The 20,573-nt window shown below is 45.2% G+C and overlaps 1 protein-coding gene and 2 long non-coding RNA genes across 6 annotated transcripts; 2 read left to right on the forward strand and 1 right to left on the reverse strand.

Moving 5' to 3' along the window:
- Positions 1–367: 367 nt before the first annotated feature.
- Positions 368–5,497, forward strand: LOC118395841 (V-type proton ATPase subunit E 1-like). The gene is made up of 9 exons (XM_035789818.2): positions 368–606; positions 1,573–1,638; positions 1,716–1,825; positions 3,006–3,072; positions 3,187–3,276; positions 3,413–3,481; positions 3,640–3,734; positions 4,236–4,323; positions 4,555–5,497. The coding sequence occupies exons 1-9, from the start codon at positions 574–576 to the stop codon at positions 4,615–4,617; spliced, it is 681 nt and encodes a 226-aa protein (XP_035645711.1). The 5' UTR covers positions 368–573; the 3' UTR covers positions 4,618–5,497.
- A 238-nt stretch (positions 5,498–5,735) lies between these two features.
- On the reverse strand, positions 5,736–20,204 carry LOC118395842 (uncharacterized). 4 transcript variants are annotated; one of them, XR_008066605.1, is made up of 9 exons: positions 19,805–20,204; positions 10,131–10,218; positions 9,434–9,489; positions 8,761–9,206; positions 8,484–8,661; positions 7,601–7,746; positions 7,017–7,085; positions 6,825–6,931; positions 5,736–6,549 (listed from the first exon to the last, which is right to left on the reverse strand). It is a non-coding gene; the product is annotated as an uncharacterized LOC118395842 (long non-coding RNA). The 4 variants fall into 4 exon arrangements; XR_004828071.2 differs by having other exon boundaries at positions 10,131–10,249; XR_008066607.1 differs by lacking the exon at positions 19,805–20,204 and adding an exon at positions 17,669–17,854.
- Positions 17,999–19,388, forward strand: LOC127908284 (uncharacterized). The gene is made up of 2 exons (XR_008066604.1): positions 17,999–18,386; positions 18,769–19,388. It is a non-coding gene; the product is annotated as an uncharacterized LOC127908284 (long non-coding RNA).
- Positions 20,205–20,573: the final 369 nt, after the last annotated feature.

Below are 20,573 nucleotides of genomic sequence, written 5' to 3' on the forward strand. Positions count from 1 at the left end.
TACACTGTTTGCAAACTGATATGTGAATACGTATTAATTTCAAAATAACATGCAAAACAGGCAAGCATTTGCTAAAAATGTGGGGCTCAATCCCTGAATAACGGGGCGCCACTGGTGGTGTCCCATCCTTTCAGGTTGTTGGTCTGAGGTAGGACTAATAGATTGAAATAGTGGAGTAGGATGGGGTTATTTTTTTATTTTCTTTTTAAAACAAGTTGTGAGTGTCGTGTTAGATGGTAGGGTATTTGTTTATATATTTTTTCAAGCGAAGTATAAGGGAGTTGTACTCCAGTCTAGTAGGTGGCGGTAATGCAACATTTATTGGATGCCAACCGCCGTTAAACCTCATCAAAGAAGAAGTAAACCGACCCTTGTTGTGAACGCGCAGTTCTCTGTCACCCAGTCAGCTGACATTCAGTGCCAGTTTGTTGCTTGTCATTAGGCCCATGTTTTTACGTCGTGTATGAGCAACTGAAAATCTATTTAGTCAAATCAAGTAGCTGATTATTATTAGTCAGTTGTTTTCTAGCTACCTTTATTAGTAAGCAAAAAACAACAACTGAAGAACCAGCCATGGCGCTTAGCGATGCCGACGTACAGAAACAGGTAACATTATCTTGCTTGCTAAAGCTAGCTGTCTAGTTAGCTTTTCTAGCTAGCTAAGTTTTGCTAACACAAACTATTATAAAGTAGAAACGGTAATCTGTGTGATTTCTTTTTAGTTGGCTATGTTAACATGTCTGCTATGTGAGATATACAGTTAGCTATATATTTGTCAGCTCTCACCAAATGTCAAAAGAGCTACTATGGTTCGATGCATCATGGCACTTCCCCTTCTGATTCAAAATGTATCTCACTGTCCAGTGTTTCTAGATTTCTATGAAATATGATCTATAATTAATTACAAAATGAGTGAAATAGTTTTCCTTCACAAAAATGTATTTAGTGTGTTAAAAAGCAGCTTTTATGTGTGGGCATAACGTTACTGCATGTGATGTGTGCTTGTACTTTACATTTAAAAAAATTGATATGTAGACCGTTGATTGGCAGCTCATCTATGAGGAAATAACTTTTTGAAACTGTCTTTAGATACAACTGAGTTTTTTTGTTGTTTTTTAAAGTGTTTTTTTTTTCACCCTCCCAATTCATGCTTTGGCCACATACGAGTATAGGATGAGTCAAACATTATTTAGATGAAAGTGAGATTTTCACTGGACAATTAGGCCTAGTTTAATTTAGCAAGTTAGAGAACAGGCTAATTAATTAGTGCTTTCTATGCATATCAACCCACTCTAATCCATGAGTAGATTGGTTTGCCATGTCAGTAATTTGCTTTGCCTTGATATATTGTGCCTCTTTTTGTGTTGGAAAGGCACTTTGGGAATCAAAAATTCCCCCCTGCCTAATGTTTTAAAGTGCATTATATGAAAGATGGCATACAGGCAACAATGAACTGCGTCTAGGCATAGCTAGTTAAAAAAGTTGCCTTTGGGACCTATGACGGTGGATTCCTCACTTGTTCATGAGAATTAGTTCTACACACTTCTTCATCCCCTGTTTCTCCTTGGACAGATCAAGCATATGATGGCCTTCATTGAACAGGAAGCCAATGAGAAAGCAGAAGAAATTGATGCAAAGGTAATACTCTCCCATCTAGCCTGCAAGTCTGGTAAAGGTACTGTACAAAATATTAACACATTTGTCTGCTCCTAAAGGCAGAAGAGGAGTTCAACATTGAGAAGGGCCGTCTGGTGCAGACACAAAGGCTCAAGATCATGGAGTACTATGAGAAAAAAGAAAAGCAGATCGACCAGCAGAAGAAAATGTGAGTTTTTTTCCCCGTTATATCCCAGCAGTTGAAGTGAATTCTTCTCAGCTGAATGGGACATAATAATTGAATGGGACATTCATAATGATATCTTTTCTGGAGGCAGATCCTCATTTAAATAGTGCGACATTTTGGCAATTACTACTTCTTCTTACCCAGAGTCTGATGAGCTCATTGATATGTCTCTGCGTGCAGTTTGAAAGTGTTTGCGCGATGACTGGAAGTCTACAGGAACAGCTAGCATGCTAGTATGCTAACTACAAAATGACACCGTGACATCACTATTCTGCCCTACCAAGCAAAAGGCAGTGGTGGAAAAGGTACCCAATTGTCATACTCGAGTAAAAGTAAAGATAGCTTAACAGAAAATGACTCAAGTGAAAGTCATCCAGTAATATACTACTTGAGTAAAAGTATTTGATTTTAAATATACTTAAGTATCAAAAGTAAATGTAATTTCAAAAATATACTAAAGTACCAAAAGGTCAAGTATAAAAAATGTAAAATTCCTTATGGCAAACCAGATGGCACTATTTATTTTTAAATTTTTTATTCACGGATAGTCAGGGACACACTCCAACACTCAGACATAGTTTAAAAATGAAGCGTTTGTGTTTAATGAGTCCATCAAATCAGAGGCAATAGGAATGAGCCAGGATGCTCTCTTGAAAAGTGTGTGAATTTGACAATTTTCCTGTCCTGTTAAGCATTCAAAAGTACTTTTGGGTGTCAGAGAAAATGTATGGAGTAAAAATTACATTATTTTCTTTAGGAATGTAGTGGCGTAAAAGTTGTCAAAATATAAATAGTAAAGTACAGATACCCCCAAAAAATGACTTAAGTAGTACTTTAAGTATTTTCACTTATTTACCTTGGTTTCACAGTAACTTTATGCAGTTACTGCTAACATGACCCCCATTTTCTCCAAAACGCAATACAATATAGGCAGGATACTTGTCCACATGATTAAGCATGTATTTAATGTAGCAAAAATGATATTAACTCTTTTTCAACCAAATGAGCAGTTTTTTTACCTTCTTGGTAGAGCAGTATTCTTCCCTTTTGCACCATAATTTGTTCTCTCCATGTTGTCCTGTCCAAACCATGTGTTGTGCCTCCCATTGATAAGAGTACTTGACTGCCAGTCTGCCACTTAATATTTGGCTTCTCCACACAGTCAGATGTCCAACCTGATGAACCTGGCTCGACTGAAGGTGCTGAAAGCTCGTGATGACATGATTTCGGTTAGTGGCGTCTTTCCTACAATTATCTGACCACATTAAATGTTTCGCCTATCAACAACATTTTAGATTTCTTGTTGCTAGTGATGTCTGACTCTTTTTCTTTATGTGTGTCAGGATCTGCTAACTGAGGCTCGTCAGAGGCTGGCTAACATTGCCAAGGACCCGGCGAGGTACCCTGCCTTGTTGGAGGGGCTAGTTCTGCAGGTAGTCTTTCTGTGCGCTCAGGAGTAATCCGACTCATGTAGGCTGACAGAAGTTTGCCGTGCCGCTAATACTCACTGTCATGCAATGAACCATGGCTACTATATGTGGTCTGATTATGTCCGGACTTCAATTTCAGGGATTCTACCAACTGCTGGAGCCCAAAGTGATAATTCGCTGCCGGCAGCAGGACATTGCCATGGTGCAGGTCAGTGTTATGTTATTAGGGATACCTTGTTGAGTCACTTCAATTCTTTGCCATTGTCTGTGTATCATGACTGATTTCAGCTTGTATTATGACTTGAATTGGCCTACTTGTGTTTGAGAGAATTTGGATTCCTTCACAATTTGGTTTTCACCATGTAGGCTGCTGTTCAGAAAAATATCCCCATCTATAAAGCTGCTGTGAAGAGCAACATTGAGGTCGGCATTGACCAAGACCGGCACCTTTCACCAGACATGTATGAGATTCCTTTTCATTTCACATTAATTGTGGCTAAACAAAGAGCACATCAATGACCAAGAGGTACAATAACAACCCAACAACCAGGATGCTAAAATGGGAGTCAGGTAGCCTAGCAGTTAAGCGGGACAGTAGAAAAAAGGTTGCTGGTTCGAATCCCCAAGCCGGCAAGGTGGGGAAAATCTGCCGTTTTTCCCTTGAGCAAGGCAGTTAACCACCAACAACAACTGCTCCTGGATGCCGAAGTTGATTAAGGCCGCCCCCTGCACCTTTCTGATTAAGGTGTTGGGTTAAATGCGGAAGACACATTTCAGTTGAATGCATTGTTATCTACTTTACTGTTATGTTAAAATGGTTATACATCTGTTTTTGAACGTTAACTTTATCACACTGTGCAAATTGGGTCTATCCATCTGATTGATTGAGATAAGAGGACATAAGCAAGCTATAGTGGTCCTTCAGCGAGTGACTGTGACCTGTATGATTCTGGTGTCCACAGCTCTGGAGGTATTGAGATGTACAACGCTAATGGGAAGATCAAGGTAGCCAACACCCTGGAGAGCAGGCTAGACCTCATGGCCCAGCAGGTACAGTATTGACATATTAGGCAGAAGAGGGGTTAGGAATCACAATAGAAATACCCCAAACACTAACCCAAGTATGTCACATGTACTCCAACAGGATGAGGTTGCATTTAATCTGCTTGATCTTATCTACCTTAATATCCTTTGTAAGCTCGGTTGATGAGTACTCTGTATCCTGAGTAGTACCGGGACAGCTAGGTATTCTCTCTGACCTTTCTGTTTGTTCTCTGACAGATGATGCCTGAGGTCAGAACAGCTCTGTTCGGTGCAAACCCGAACCGTAAGTTTTTGGACTAAAAGATGGTGATGCTGTTGGAGACAAAGGTTAAGGGATCATTGGAAGTGTTACTGCAAACAAGCCTCTCATTTGGGCTGGATATGTTGAAAGTTGAGCAGAGCCTAAGAACACCCTTTCTCTGATCTTCCCAACTTTAAGCACTTATCTATATGATCTTCGAAAGTAAGAAACTGTTTTATGAGACATGATGTGAGGGAGAATGTGTGTTGTCTGGTGTCAAGGGTAGGTGGCTTTCACAAGTGTTTTATACTACCTCCTCAGTTTACCACTGCTCCCCTCCCATCACTAAGGGTTGTCTCATTGTCCCCTTACTTTCCCTTGAGGAATAATCAAGTTATTTTTGTTTACTGTAAGGTGTCCAAACACCTAACAGGGTGGCTGCCGCTGTATTCCTTTTGATGTTTGTGTGTATTTTGTGTGTTGAGGGAACATATTGGATTGGAGAATGAATGTCTTTTGTTGTTACTTACCCATGTGATTAACAATACATATGCAACAAAGAAACATGAATATTCACTGTTTGTACAGATTGTTCATTCAATTCAGATGTTCTCCAATGAGGAATAAAATGGTTATTCCAATCCTATCATAAAATGTATAAAACAAAATGCTTTCATTGCCACCTATTGGACTTAATCCAAAGTGCGTTGGCAAGAACCTGGTACTTTTTTTAATGGGTCTTATCATAGTATAGCCTAAATTGTACATCAAACTAACTTCTGCTGAATTGCAAAATGTGTAAGATAAACGCAAGATGTTTCGGACGAGACTCCATCACCAGAAATAAGGCTTTATTTGCATCATTTTTATTGTTTGCATGACATGTAATTCAAAGATGCATTAAAAAAGGTTAAGCTAACAGTTACAGCTAGCTCTGAAGAGGTTTGCTTCTGAGCCTGAGTTGTGGAGAACAGGAAGGTAAGACTTCTGAGTGCAGGCCCAGTCTTAACCTGTAGGAGAGGAGCCTGGCTGTTCAGTGGGTTACAGTACAGAGACTGGGATTAAAGCATTAACAGGAGGAGTCCAAGATTACAACTCTGGACACAAGGATGGGAAAGAAACTCACTGGGGAGGAAAGCCAATGTGGAGGTTGTCCTTTTTCATGAAACGAAAAGGATCTGTGAAAGGTGGACCAATTGCTTTGAATTGCCGGACACATTTTAGACTTCTCATGGCAGTGTAGTCAGCATTATACAACATTAGTAAATAAAATGTTTGATAGTTTAAAAACAAATGTTGATGGATTTGTCACTTACATATAAAGTGCTTTTGTCAAACCATGATAGCTTGGTAACTTCCTTTGTGATGGCAAAGCCTTTGCATAAGAACCACGGAGAGTAATCTCTCCCTCAATTCACTGCTGAATGAAGCAGTATGTTTTGTACTGTAAGGGACACTGACACATGCTGCTGCTATCCCAGTAGCCCTAGCAACTGCTCTCCTACGCCCAGGAAGTAGACCCCCTGTGCGGTGCCAAAGAGGGGGTTGATGACCAGTGCGCGACTAGTTGCCCCCTTGAGGAATGTTGCTGGACCCTTTAATTAAATTCAAATGTATTTATTATAGCCCTTCGTACATCAGCTGATATCTCAAAGTGCTGTACAGAAACCCAGCCTAAAACCCCAAACAGCAAGCAATGCAGGTGTAGAAGCACGGTGGCTCGGAAAAACTCCCTGGAATGGCCAAAACCTAGGAAGAAACCTAGAGAGGAACCAGGCTATGTGGGGTGGCCAGTCCTCTTCTGGCTGTGCGGGGTGGAGATTATAACAGAACATGGCCAAGATGTTCAAATGTTCATAAATGACCAGCATGGTCCAATAATAATAAGGCAGAACAGTTGAAACTGGAGCAGCAGCACAGCCAGGTGGACTGGGGACAGCAAAGAGTCATCATGTCAGGTAGTCCTGAGGCATGGTCCTATGGCTCAGGTTCTCCGAGAGAGAGAAAGAGAGAATTAGAGAGAGCACACTTAAATTCACACAGGACAGGAGAAGTACTCCAGATATAACAAACTGACCCTAGCCCCCCGACACATAAACTACTGCAGCATAAATACTGGAGGCTGAGACAGGAGGGGTCAGGGGACACTGTAGCCCCATCTGAGGACAGCCCCGGACAGGGCCAAACAGGAAGGATATAACCCCACCCACTTTGCCAAAGCACAGCCCACACACCACTAGAGGGATATCTTCAACCACCAACTTACCATCCTGAGACAAGGCCGAGTATAGCCCACAAAGATCTCCGCCACGGCACAACCCAAGGGGGGGGGCGCCAACCCAGACAGGAAGATCACAGATCCTCCAGATCCTCCTATGGAAGTGTGAGAAACCTGCTGTCAACCAAAGGTTAGCACATACATATTGGAGAAATGTGTGTTTTATGGTGCAAGCCTTACCGTGTGCAGTCAACAATGCCACGGCATGTGTCCCCCCCTTCTGCAAGGTCTGTATACGAGTCTTTATGACTGCCAACAAACACACACACACACTGAAACCAATGTAAACTCAACTGCCCTTAAAGTACAGACAATGTGGGTATCATGCTCTGGGATTGTAGAGTTATTGATAATATATTTCATACCATTGTAATTGGGGTCTCATGGTATAATTTAATTGTAAACCGCTAATCAAATGAAATAGCCTTTGCAATCCCAACCCAAACACAGGAATCAGCCCTTACAAACTGCCCCTGTATGACATCTACAGATTAGATGGTCTTATTGTGGACATTAATGTTTCGGACTGAATGACATGCACTGCTACTAAATACAGTGGTTTATCTCTCCTTTATGGGGCTCCCCCAGCCCTTCCCTGCGTCTATATATATATATATGCCATTTAGCAGACGCTTTTATCCAAAGCGACTTACAGTCATGTGTGCATACATTCTACGTATGGGTGGTCCCGGGAATCGAACCCACTACCCTGGCGTTACAAGCGCCATGCTCTACCAACTGAGCTACAGAAGGACCTCTCTCACCGTCAAGTGGTGTGACAGCTACAGCTGCCACTGATCCGGCTGTAGGAAGGGGGCCCGCTCCTGCAAGTCTCCATGACTACTCGGCCCTTCACAGCGTGTTCAGGTTGGTGAACAGCGGGAAGTAGATCATAGAGAAAGGAAAATCCCTGGAATACGAAAAGAACACAGGCATGTTTCAGTCGGTCCACAGCTAGATTCAGCCTGCCAGACATACAATAACTGCAGTAACCTATTGATTTATGTTGGCCTTGATTAGCCAGGGTGCCAGACCACACATACAGTAAGTACTGTACATATGTAAAAGACAAACGTATCAACAGAAATACAAAATATTGAACGGAGCGATGCAATATGTGGTATATGTAAATCAGGCAGCCTTTACAAGAAGTAAATCAAAGTCTTTGCCACGAACTAATCACCAGTAAAATGAGTCAAATCAGGCCTGACAGTGAGTCTAGCAGGTTACCTCAGTTCAGTCAGTTCAGGATTATGTCATTCCAAACTGAACAAGAGAAATGTGTGTGTGCTTCACAGGAGGCTGCTGAGGGGAGGACGGGTCATATTGATGTACGGAACGGCGCGAATGGAATGTCATCTAACACCTGGAACCATGTGTTTAGTGTACAGTATTTGATACCGTTCCACTGATTCCGCTCCAGCCATTACCACAAGCCCATCCTCTCCAATTACGGGGCCTCAACCTCCTGTTGTGTGCTTGTACCACAGGGAGTGAGTGAGTGATTGAGTGTGTGCGTGCGGTGTGCGTTTGTTTGACACGTACAATTTGTATAATATCATTCTTTCCTTTAGCTTTTCACTTTCTATGCTATTTGCCTATGTGGATTTGTCAGAGGCAGAGAGAGAGACAGAGAGAGTGTCACACCTCATCAGTGTGGCTCCTGCTCCCTGGTAGAGGCCTGGCAGGCCGTGTGTCTTCAGTAGCTCCAGGGTAATACGGACGGCAGGGGTGTGAGGTGGAGGGGCAGGCTGGGCTGGAGGAGATGGACCAGGAGCTGGACCAGAAGCTGCAGTGTGTGCTTGGACCACTCTGCTTATGTCAGCTGTCACACACACACACATCACATCAGTGCCAAAAAACTTCAGCAGCAGTCTGAGATGTGGTTGGCCTAAGGACAAACGGTTCACAGAACTCAACCAACCTTCCTGCGTCCTGCAAATGGATCTTGAGCATCTCTATGGGTGTGGTCACTATCATCTGGCAGGTCCCCGCCCCACATCCTGCCAGTATCTCCCCCCACAGGGGCAACTTCCTGTGGGCCAAATGACAGGGTTAACAGACTAATAAATAGACACATAGCAATAATAACAATAATGGCATCACCCCTGATAAAATGAGACAGTTTACTGTAGCAATAGCACCTTAGTTCGTCTGACTTTATTACATGAATGTTATGTTAACTTGATGGATAAAAAAGTACTCTAAGGTATGTAAATTTATGTTTCAGTTAAATAGTTAAAAGTGTAAGTGCTGTGCTAGGACAAAAAGTTAGTTTCCCGTCCTTGGAGAGCTTCTGTCTGAAGATATTATTTGCTGCCAGTTTAATGGCATTCTCTGGTGTGACAAGAGTGAGATTCACAGCTGCACCTGCGGAAAAAATAGTAATGGATTATAACAACACAATCTACAGTTAACGTCAGTAAAAAAACGTCCCCTGCACTTTCATATGATTAGCTCTAGGCTAGTTAATAACTCTAGGTGCTCAATACTTTCAAAGGGTATAATACATGGTTTATAGCAGTTATTTCAATTTAGGCCGTGTCAGCTACACTCAACACAGAATTGTACATTACATAAATCCAGGGAAATAGTACCTCTATACATCCCAAAGTAGCCTTCCATCTTTACTGTCTTCGTCAAACAGTCCAGCCTTCACATCAAAAGGAGAAGTATTCAGGTAAAAATCAGTTTGGGTGAACTGTCTGATATATTCATGATATATCTTATAAATCAAATCAAACTTTATTTGTCACATGCACCAAATACAACAAGTGTAGCCTTTACTGTGAAATGCTTACTTACAAGCCCTTGACCAACAGTGAAGCTTAAGAGGAAGAACATATTTACCATGTAGACTAATATAAAAAGTAACACAATAAGAATAACAATAATGAGGCTATATACAGGGGGCACCGGTACCAAGTCAGTGTGTGGTGGTACAGGCTTGTTCAGGTAATCTGTACATGTAGATGAGGGCGAAGTGACTATGCATAGAAAACAAACAAACAGCGAGTAGCAGCAGTGTACAAAAGGGAGGGTGAAGGTAAATTGTCTGGTGGTGATTTTATGAATTGTTCAGCGGTCTAATGGCTTGGGGGTAGAAGCTGTTGAGGAGCCTTTTGGTCCTAGACTTGGTGCTCCGGTACCACTTGCCATGCGATAGCAGAGGAAAAACAGTCTATAACTTGGGTGACTGGAGGGCTTTGGGCTTTCCTCTGACACCGCCTAGTATATAGGTCCTGGATGGCAGGAAGCTTGGCCCCAGTGATGTACTGGGCTGTTTGCACTAACCTCTGTAGCGCCTGATGGTCAGATGTCGAGCAGTGATGCAACCGGTCAGGATGCTCTTAATGGTGCAGCTGTAGAAACTTTTGAGGATCTGGGGACCCATGCCAAATATTTTCAGTCTCCTGAGGGGAAAAGGTTTTGTTGTGCCCTCTTCACGACATTTAACTGAGGCTTATTGACCATGCATAAACAATGAATAGCATTTAGTAATTTGCTTTTCCTTACAATACAGTGTCTTGTCAATCTTAACAAAACGCTACATCACAGAATGTTGGTTGTTCAGCATCACTTAAACACAGCTACACACTACAAACCTAATTGATGGACACTTTCCTTTAAAGTTAGAATCATTAATTGAATCAATAAGCTGAGGGATGGGCCTGTAGAAATGTAACCACTCTTAAATTAATAGACAGCACTATGGATGTCACGACTTCCGCCCGAGGTTGGCTCTCCTGCCCGTTCGGGCGGTGCTCGGCGGTCGTCGTCACCGTCCTACTAGCCACTACCGATCCCTTTTCGTAAATCTGTTGGTTTTGTCTGATTGGTTTCACCTGTGTGTTGTTTAGTTTATTAGTGTCTGTATATATAGTAGGTTGTCCCGCCCTTGTTTTGTGTGGGATTGTTTATTTGTCATCTATGTCTGTCGGTGTATCTTGTGTTCTTATTCTCCGGTTCGTCTTTTATTCTGTGTTGGATTGTTCACACTGTGTGTATTGGGTTGACCGTGTTTCTTGTTCACCGGAGAATAAACTTCCATATCGCTATCTGCTCTCTGCGCCTGATTCCACCCACCTTGATTAGACGTGACAGAATCCCGCACCACCCATGGAATCAGCAGGAGCAGCAGCGTCTCCTCTCCCATCGATGGAGGAGAGGGTCCTCCATCATACCAGCGTGATTCACCGGATTGGTTCTGCTATGGACCAAATGATGGAGAGAATGGATCGATGGGAGAGGAGTGGCCTCCCCACCTCATCTCTAGCAACTCCTTCTCCAGCACCTCCTGTTTTTGCGACCACATCTGGCTCTGGGGCTCTTCGCCTGACACTCCCACGGGGGTATGACGGATCGGTGGCTGGGTGCCAGGGTTTCCTCCTTCAACTGGAACTATACCTGGCTACCGTGCGTCCTGCTCCCTCTGGAGAGGAGAGTGTGTGCGCCCTAGTCTCCTGTTTGACTGGGCAAGCCCTCGAGTGGGCCAACGCAGTGTGGAATGGTCCGGACTCGGCTAAGGATAATTACCCAGAGTTCACCCGCCGATTCCGAGCTGTTTTTGACCATCCACCCGAGGGTCGGGCGGCGGGTGAACGGCTGTTCCACCTGCGTCAGGAGACGAGGAGCGTACAGGATTTTGCTTTAGAGTTTAGGACTTTGGCAGCAGGAGCAGGATGGAACGACAGGGCCTTGATGAATCATTTTCGATGTTGTCTCAGGGAGGACGTCCGCAGGGAGCTGGCATGTCGGGACACCACATTCACACTGGATGGACTTATCGATCTGGCTATCCGTCTCGACAACCTGCTGGCTGCTCGCGGGCTTTCGGATCAGGTCCTGTCGTTTCCTATCCCCAGCCCCCCTGTCCCTATCCCTATGGAATTAGGAGGTACGGCTTCGAGGGGGACCGGAGGAGGAGTGTCCTCCTGCACCAGTTGTGGTCGACGAGGGCACACGTCCGACCGGTGCTGGAGGAACTCGTCTAGGAGTCGGGAGGACAGGCGGAACACTGCTCGATCACCCCAGGTGAGTAAGCACCAAACTCATTCAGAGCTTCCTGTCGGTCATGTGTTTGTATTGATTTCTTTCCCTGGGTTTTCCCCCTCTATACAGCATAAGGCGCTAGTCGATTCAGGCGCAGCTGGGAATTTTATGGATCGTGGTCTTGCGTGAAGGCTGGGGATTCCCCTGGTGTCGTTAGATCGACCTTTCCCCGTTCACTCCTTAGATAGCCGACCATTAGGGTCTGGAGAAATTAGGGAGGCTACGGTGCCGCTGGACATGGTAACGCAGGGTGATCATAAGGAGCAGATTAGCCTGTTCCTTATAGATTCACCTGCGTTTCCAGTGGTGTTGGGGGTTCCCTGGTTAGCTCAACACAACCTGGTGATTTCCTGGCGACAGGGGGCTCTTAAGGGGTGGTCAGAGGAGTGTTCAGGTAGGTGTATAGGAGTTGCCGTTGGTGCGACTACTGTGGAGAGTCCAGACCAAGCTTCCACCGTGCGCATTCCCTCTGAATATGCCGATTTGGCTATCGCCTTTAGTAAAGGGAAGGCGACCCAATTACCACCTCATCGTCGAGAGGACTGCGCGATAAACCTTCTGGAAAACGCTGCACTTCCTAGGAGTCACGTGTATCCATTGTCCCAGGAGGAGACAGTTGCGATGGACAGGGGTACATTCAGCCCTCCGTATCACCCGTCTCCTCGAGTTTATTTTTTGTGAAGAAGAAGGATGGAGGTCTGCGTCCGTGTATTGATTATAGAGGTCTAAATTCCATCACAGTGGGGTTTAGTTACCCACTACCTCTCATCGCTACGGCAATGGAATCATTTCACGGGGCACGCTTCTTCACAAAACTGGACCCGAGGAGCGCGTATAATCTGGTACGTATCCGGGGAGGAGATGAGTGGAAAACCGCATTTAGTACTACTTCTGGTCATTATGAGTACTGCGTCATGCCATACGGGTTGAAGAATGCTCCAGCCGTTTTCCAATCCTTCGTAGATGAGATTCTCCGAGACCTGCTCGGGCAGGGAGTGGTAGTGTACATTGATGACATCTTGATCTATTCTACCACACGCGCGGATCATGTGTCTCTGGTGCGTAAAGGTACTTGGGCGACTACTGGAACATGACCTGTATTGTAAGGCCGAGAAATGTGAGTTTTTCAAACAATCCGTTTCCTTCCTGGGGTATCGTATTTCCACCTCCGGGGTGGTGATGGAGGATGATCGCGTTACAGCCGTGCGTAATTGGCCGACTCCGACCACGGTGAAAGAAGTGCAGCGGTTTTTAGGGTTTGCCAATTACTACCGGAGGTTTATCCGGGGTTTTGTTCAGGTGGCTGCTCCCATCACCTCACTGCTGAAGGGAGGACCGGTGCGCTTGTGCTGGTCAGCAGAGGCGGGCAGAGCTTTCAGTCGTCTGAAGGAGCTGTTCACCAATGCGCCCGTGTTGGCGCATCCGGACCCCTCTTCAGCGTTCATAGTGGAGGTGGATGCGTCCGAGGCTGGGGTTGGAGCCGTGCTGTCCCAACGCTCGGGCGTGCCATCCAAGCTCCGCCCGTGTGCTTTCTTTTCGAGCAAGCTCAGCCCAGCGGAGCGAAACTATGATGTGGGGGACCGGGAGTTGTTAGCTGTAGTCAAGGCTCTGAAGGTGTGGAGACATTGGCTTGAGGGGGCTAAATACCCTTTTCTCATCTGGACTGACCATCGTAATCTCGAGTACATCCGGGCAGCTAAGAGACTAAATCCACGTCAGGCTAGATGGGCCATGTTTTTTTTACCAGGTTCCATTTTACCCTCACATATCGGCCAGGCTCCCAAAACACCAAAGCTGACGCACTGTCTCGCCTCTATGATACCGAGGAACGGTCAGTTGAGCCAACTCCCATCATTCCACCGTCATGTCTCGTGGCACCGGTGGTATGGGAGGTGGACGCTGAGATAGAGAGGGCCTCACAGTCAGAGCCGGCTCCTCCTAACTGTCCAGTAGGGACCAAGTACGTGCCGAGAGTGGTCCGGGACAAGCTGATTCGGTGGGCTCATACTCTTCCCTCCTCGGGTCATCCTGGTATCAAGAGGACAGTGCAGAGTCTGAGAGGGAGATACTGGTGGCCCACACTGGCTAAAGACGTGAGATTTTATGTCTCCTCCTGCTCAGTGTGTGCTCAGAGCAAGGCTCCTCGGCACCTGCCTAGAGGGAAATTACAACCCCTCCCCGTTCCACAACGGCCGTGGACACACTTATCGGTGGATTTTCTTACCAACCTTCCCCCGTCCCAGGGAAGTGCTACGATCCTGGTCGTTGTGGATCGGTTTTCTAAGTCCTGTCGCCTCATTCCATTGCCCGGTCTCCCTACGGCCCTGCAGACTGCTGAGGCTTTGTTTACCCATGTCTTCCGGCACTATGGGGTGCCTGAGGACATCGTCTCTGATCGGGGTCCCCAATTCACGTCCAGAGTGTGGAGGGTGTTTATGGAGAGACTGGGGGTCTCGGTTAGCTTAACCTCAGGTTTTCACCCCGAGAGTAATGGGCAGGTGGAGAGCGTAAACCAGGATGTGGGCAGGTTTCTGCGGTCCTATTGTCGGGTCCGGCCTGGTGAATGGGCAAGGTATGTTCCATGGGCCGAACTAGCCCAGAACTCCTTACGCCACTCCTCTACTAACTTCTCTCCTTTTGAGTGTGTGTTAGGTTACCAGCCGGTCCTGGCTCCATGGCATCAGAGTCAGACCGAGGCTCCTGCGGTGGAGGAATGGGTACAGCGCTCCAAGGACACCTGGAAAGCCGTTCAGGACTCATGACGGTTAGCGGGAGAACGGCAGAAGAGGAGCGCTGACCAGCACCGCAGTGAGACCCCCGTGTTTGCACCGGGGGACAGGGTCTGGCTCTCGACCCGAAACCTGTCCCTCCACCTGCCCTGTCGGAAGCTGGGGCCGCAGTGTGTGGGGCCGTTCAAAGTCCTGAGGAGAATAAACGAGGTGTGTTACAGGTTACAACTTCCTAGGTATTACCGTATTAACCCCTCGTTTCATGTGTCTCTCCTCAGGCCGGTGGTGGCTGGTCCCCTGCAAGAAGGTGAGGTGCCTGAGGTCCCTCCGCCCCCTCTGGACATCGAGGGGTCCCCGGCGTACACAGTTCGAGTCATTTTGGATTCGAGACGCCGGGTGGGGGGCCTACAGTACCTCGTGGACTGGGAGGGGTACGGCCCGGAGGAGAGATGCTGGGTTCCGGTGAGGGACATTTTGGACCCTTCTCTCCTGATAGAATTCCACCGCCTCCACCCGGATCGCACAGCACCTCGTCCTCCGGGTCGTCCTCGAGGACGGTGGCGGCGCGCTGCAGGAGCCGCGCGTCAGGGGGGGGGTACTGTCACGACTTCCGCCGAGGTTGGCTCTCCTACCCGTTCGGGCGGGGCTCGGCGGTCGTCGTCACCGTCCTACTAGCCACTACCGATCCCTTTTCGTGTATCTGTTGGTTTTGTCTGATTGGTTTCACCTGTGTGTTGTTTAGTTTATTAGTGTCTGTATATATAGTAGGTTGTCCCGCCCTTGTTTTGTGCGGGATTGTTTATTTGTCATCTATGTCTGTCGGTGTATTCTTGTGTTCTTATTCTCCGGTTCGTCTTTTATTCTGTGTTGGATTGTTCACCCTGTGTGCATTGGGTTGACCGTGTTTCTTGTTCACCGGAGAATAAACTTTCATATCGCTATCTGCGCCTGATTCCACCCACCTTGATTAGACGTGACTATGGATGCAAGGACTGACCATCCACGATACTGTTTACATTGTTTACAAACAGATATATTTGTATATATTTATTTATGTATATATTTGGGTTCTGATGGGGTACAACAGTTGAACTAAGCTCGTGAGGCATTTATAAGTTATATTCTTCAAGAATCAATAGGTAAATATCATTCATTTATAAGTCCAAAAATAGATGTATCAACTAAGGATTCTAACTTGAATTGGTTCACATTTGGTTCACAGTTTGATTTTCCATTGATTTGATTAAACTTCATTAGCAGCTACTAGATTGTTACTTAATTAATGTCAGGATGCCAAAGGATCACTCCTGTGCCAACCAGTAACTCACTTCACCAACGTAAATATAGGCTCAATGCCCACTCAACCCTATGATGCCATAGTGTGTACAGATGTATAGAGATAGACAGTTGTTTGTACTAGACAACCAGTAGAGCCAAGCATGTCAATAACTAGTACTATAGAGTCAAGAATTGATTATTTTCCCTGTCTGATTTCTTGTGGAAGCCACTCAGTATTGTAGTGCTCACCAAAACAGCACCAAACACTTGTTTTGAATGCAAATGTTCAAAAACACATTTGACCTAATCTGCCCTCAGTTTAGTCTGATTACTTGAAAACAATTACTGTGTGCATGAGTCAAAACAGAACTATTCTCTCTTTCATCCAGTTCAATAAACTGTATTTATTTATTTTTTTTATTTACTTTTTAATTTTATTGTGTGAACAAAGTAAAAGAGGTCATCACCACATTTTACATTACATTTAAGTCATTTAGCAGACGCTCTTATCCAGAGCGACTTACAAATTGGTGCATTCACCTTATGGCATCCAGTAGAATAGTCACTTTACAATAGTGCATCTAAATCTTAAAGGGGGGGTGAGAAGGATTACTTATCCTATCCTAGGTATTCCTTAAAGAGGTGGGGTTTCAGGTGTCTCCGGAAGGTGGTGATTGACTCCGCTGTCCTGGCGTCGTGAGGGCGTTTGTTCCACCATTGGGGGGCCAGAGCAGCGAACAGTTTTGACTGGGCTGAGAGGGAACTGTACTTCCTCAGTGGTAGGGAGGCGAGCAGGCCAGAGGTGAATGAACGCAGTGCCCTTGTTTGGGTGTAGGGCCTGATCAGAGCCTGGAGGTACTGAGGTGCCGTTCCCCTCACAGCTCCGTAGGCAAGCACCATGGTCTTGTAGCGGATGCGAGCTTCAACTGGAAGCCAGTGGAGAGAGCGGAGGAGCGGGGTGACGTGAGAGAACTTGGGAAGGTTGAACACCAGACGGGCTGCGGCGTTCTGGATGAGTTGTAGGGGTTTAATGGCACAGGCAGGGAGCCCAGCCAACAGCGAGTTGCAGTAGTCCAGACGGGAGATGACAAGTGCCTGGATTAGGACCTGCGCCGCTTCCTGTGTGAGGCAGGGTCGTACTCTGCGGATGTTGTAGAGCATGAACCTACAGGAACGGGCCACCGCCTTGATGTTAGTTGAGAACGACAGGGTGTTGTCCAGGATCACGCCAAGGTTCTTAGCGCTCTGGGAGGAGGACACAGTGGAGTTGTCAACCGTGATGGCGAGATCATGGAACGGGCAGTCCTTCCCCGGGAGGAAGAGCAGCTCCGTCTTGCCGAGGTTCAGCTTGAGGTGGTGATCCGTCATCCACACTGATATGTCTGCCAGACATGCAGAGATGCGATTCGCCACCTGGTCATCACCACTTACCAAACTCACAAAGTAATAAACAATCTATCTTCCTAAAATGTGAATTTAAACCTAATAGCCTGTTATGGCTGCTGTCCCTGTACAGGGATCAACATCAGGGGAAATTTCAGGGTGACAACTAAAATTACAATTTCGTAACATTAAACATTCTTGAAAATGCAAGTGTCTTACACCCTTCAAAATAATCGAATCTTGGTAATCAATCTACGTTTTCCAATTTAAAATAGCTATTACAGAGAACAAATCCCATGCTTTTGTTTGAGAAGAGCAATCAAGAAGAGAAACATTTTCTGCCATGACAGTTTTTACACATTTACATCTGAAGGTAAAATTATGACTTACATTCTGATATCTTGCTCTTATTTCTCTTCCTGAGTATCCCATTGATCAAATGAAGTGCCGTTTTCTTTGATAAAATCCATTTTTATAGCCTAAATCTAAACATTTTGTAAACTATTTGTGCAGTGAATTCCATCTCTATCAAATTTTTACGAAGCATTCGGCTTGATTCGCCCCTGTAAACAATCGTTTACATAGTCATGGTGGGTGTCAGCGCATTCCTCTGTTTGTTTGCAACACAGTCACACACCTGTTGGTTTTTTTGCAGGGAGATGTGAGCTGATTTGAAGACAATGATAAATGACTACCAGACACAGCAATAATTTTAGCGAAGCTTCATTGATTGACTATAGTTCTGCCCAATGACCACTGATCTTCTTGAAATCTAGCTGGGTAGATAGCCAATGAGCTGAGGTAAACGCCAGTATGTAATGGTTTGGGGTTGGACCACAATTCCTTTCTTGTAATCGCACACGCAGGGAACTCTATTTTCGCCTTGACGATCAGAGGGGTTGCTTTTTACGCGCAGCTGTATTTCGGAAAGTTGTAGTTTCAACGATTTCATTGAAGATATCCTGGCGAAAACTTAATGTAAAGCGAAGTCAAACTCTAAAGTAAAAGTGAAAGTGAGACAGATTTTTAGTTTGAGGAATCTTGGAGTGTTATTATTCAAACGAACTGAGGTGCTGTTTCTGCAAGGACAGGACGTACTTCTGGACGGGTAAGTGCTAATGCCGTTTTATGAAATATAAAAATATATATTATATATAAAAAATAAAAATATATATCTTTTTTTTTTGCAATGAAATGTAGTTTCATGTGTAGTTTGTTTTTGGGTGTTGGTTTGTTTGGGTGTGTGTGTGTGTGTGTGTGTGTGTGTGTGTGTGTGTGTGTGTGTGTGTGTGTGTGTGTGTGTGCGTGCGTGCGTGCGTGCGTGCGTGCGTGCGTGCGTGTGTGTATATATACAACAATGGCCGGAGTTGAATGGAACACCTTAGTGACTGTTCCCTCTGCTCTATACAATCAATTACATATCTGTTTATTTTATGTGATGATAAAAGGCTCATACAATACAAATATTTTTTAATTTTTTTCTTTCACAGTGATAGCGACTCCGACTGGGAGGCCCCGGTGCCAAGCTGCCCGCTCTACCTGTGCCCCCAGTGGTGTTCATATGCCATAGTTCATTACTGCAGGCATGACTGTGCCTCAGAGCCAAAAGGGCACAGCATGGAGGCGTTGTTGTGTTCTGTGTCGCATGAAATGCACCACTTGTTCAGTTTGCCTCTGCTTTACATCAGAAAGAGACTGCTTTGGGACAAGGCACAGGCAGCAACATATTATGACGAGGACTTCCAAGTACTGTTTTTTTTAAAAATATTTATTTTCAAATATATTTTAAAACATTTTTTGTGTGTGTGTGTTAGAATTGCTTTTTGATATGTTGTATATAGTTATTTGCACTGCTGTATATAGTTATAGGTCATTTCACCAATTCGGCTACTTGGGTACATTTGAGCAACTTGTGTGGGACACCTGGGGAACTTCATGCTAAATGTCATGTAGCTCACCCATTCCTGAAGTTATCAGTCTCAGACTTTGCACACCTACAGTTGCCTTCTTGTGTTATCCATCAAAATTATCTCCAGCATCCTATCTGACTGTGTGGCTATTCTAGTACATGTGAAAGATGAAACTACAACAATAAAAAACAGAAAACGTATGCTCTTTCTTTCTCTTTTCTTCCACCAGATCTACTGTGTTATATTCTCCTACATTCAATTAACATTTACACAAACTTCAGAATGTTTCCATTCAAATGATACCAAGAATATGCATATCCTTGCCTTGGGGCTGAGCTACAGGCAGTTAGATTTGGGAATGTCTTCAGGCGGAAATTGAGAACAAAGGGTTGCAGCCATAACAGGGAGGCAGTAGGTCATCACCACTTACCAAACTCACAAAGTAATAAACAATTTATCTTCCTAAAATGTGAATTTAAACCTAACCTTAACTACACTGCTAATGTTATGCCTAACCTTAAATACAATTTTACAAAAGCTCATTTTGGTTTTCATTCATTTTTACAAAATAGCCAATTTGGACTTTTTGGCTACGGGAAAACAAGGCAGTACTCACATTCCGGTGTGGACTCCGGGCACCCTGCTGGTTCTGTCGGAGGGTCTTGGCCCGATCATTACGAAACACACAGCTCACACCCACCAGCCCTGTCACGCCCCCATTAATCAGCTTAGCAGGGAGGCTACGGAGGAGGGAAACACGCACATACACCCACGCAAGCAGCCCAAGTGACACAGGCACACACACAAACAGACACACACCCACACACAGACATGGAAAAACACAGACATAAACACTTTGTAAATGGAAATGCTGGCATAGGGCAACACAAAATGTTTCCTCCTTTCACATTATTGTTAGATTGAATCCTCCAGGTTCTAGGTGAAGAGATATATTGTAATGGGGGTTACCTAACTTTCTGCTCAGCCATCCTGTCTCTCATTGGGCTCCAGGCCCACTTCGGTTTCCTTCCTCCTCCTTCTCCCATCGGCACAGCAGCTCAGCCCAAAGGTGTTATCACCACTACCGTACCCTTACCGACCCACCTGTCTCCAGCACAAATGCAACTTGCCACCTCTGGTATCAATGTGGTGTCTGTTCTTCCACGGTGGGGAACCAATAGGGTTCCTATCCCCTGTATTTTGTGGCACACACCACCTGAGCTTAACCGGTGTCCTCTGACCAGTATTCCTGCTCTGCTGTGCCTCACAGGAATACCAGTGGTCTCTGTCTGTTCCAATAGAGCAAGGCCACACCAATGACAAGGGTCAGGTTACCTTTTCTCATACCTCAGTATCATACAGAGGTCCTATTTATCTTTTTGTAA

Source organism: Oncorhynchus keta, chromosome 17, assembly GCF_023373465.1.
Source record: "Oncorhynchus keta strain PuntledgeMale-10-30-2019 chromosome 17, Oket_V2, whole genome shotgun sequence".
Taxonomy (NCBI): Eukaryota; Metazoa; Chordata; class Actinopteri; order Salmoniformes; family Salmonidae; genus Oncorhynchus; species Oncorhynchus keta.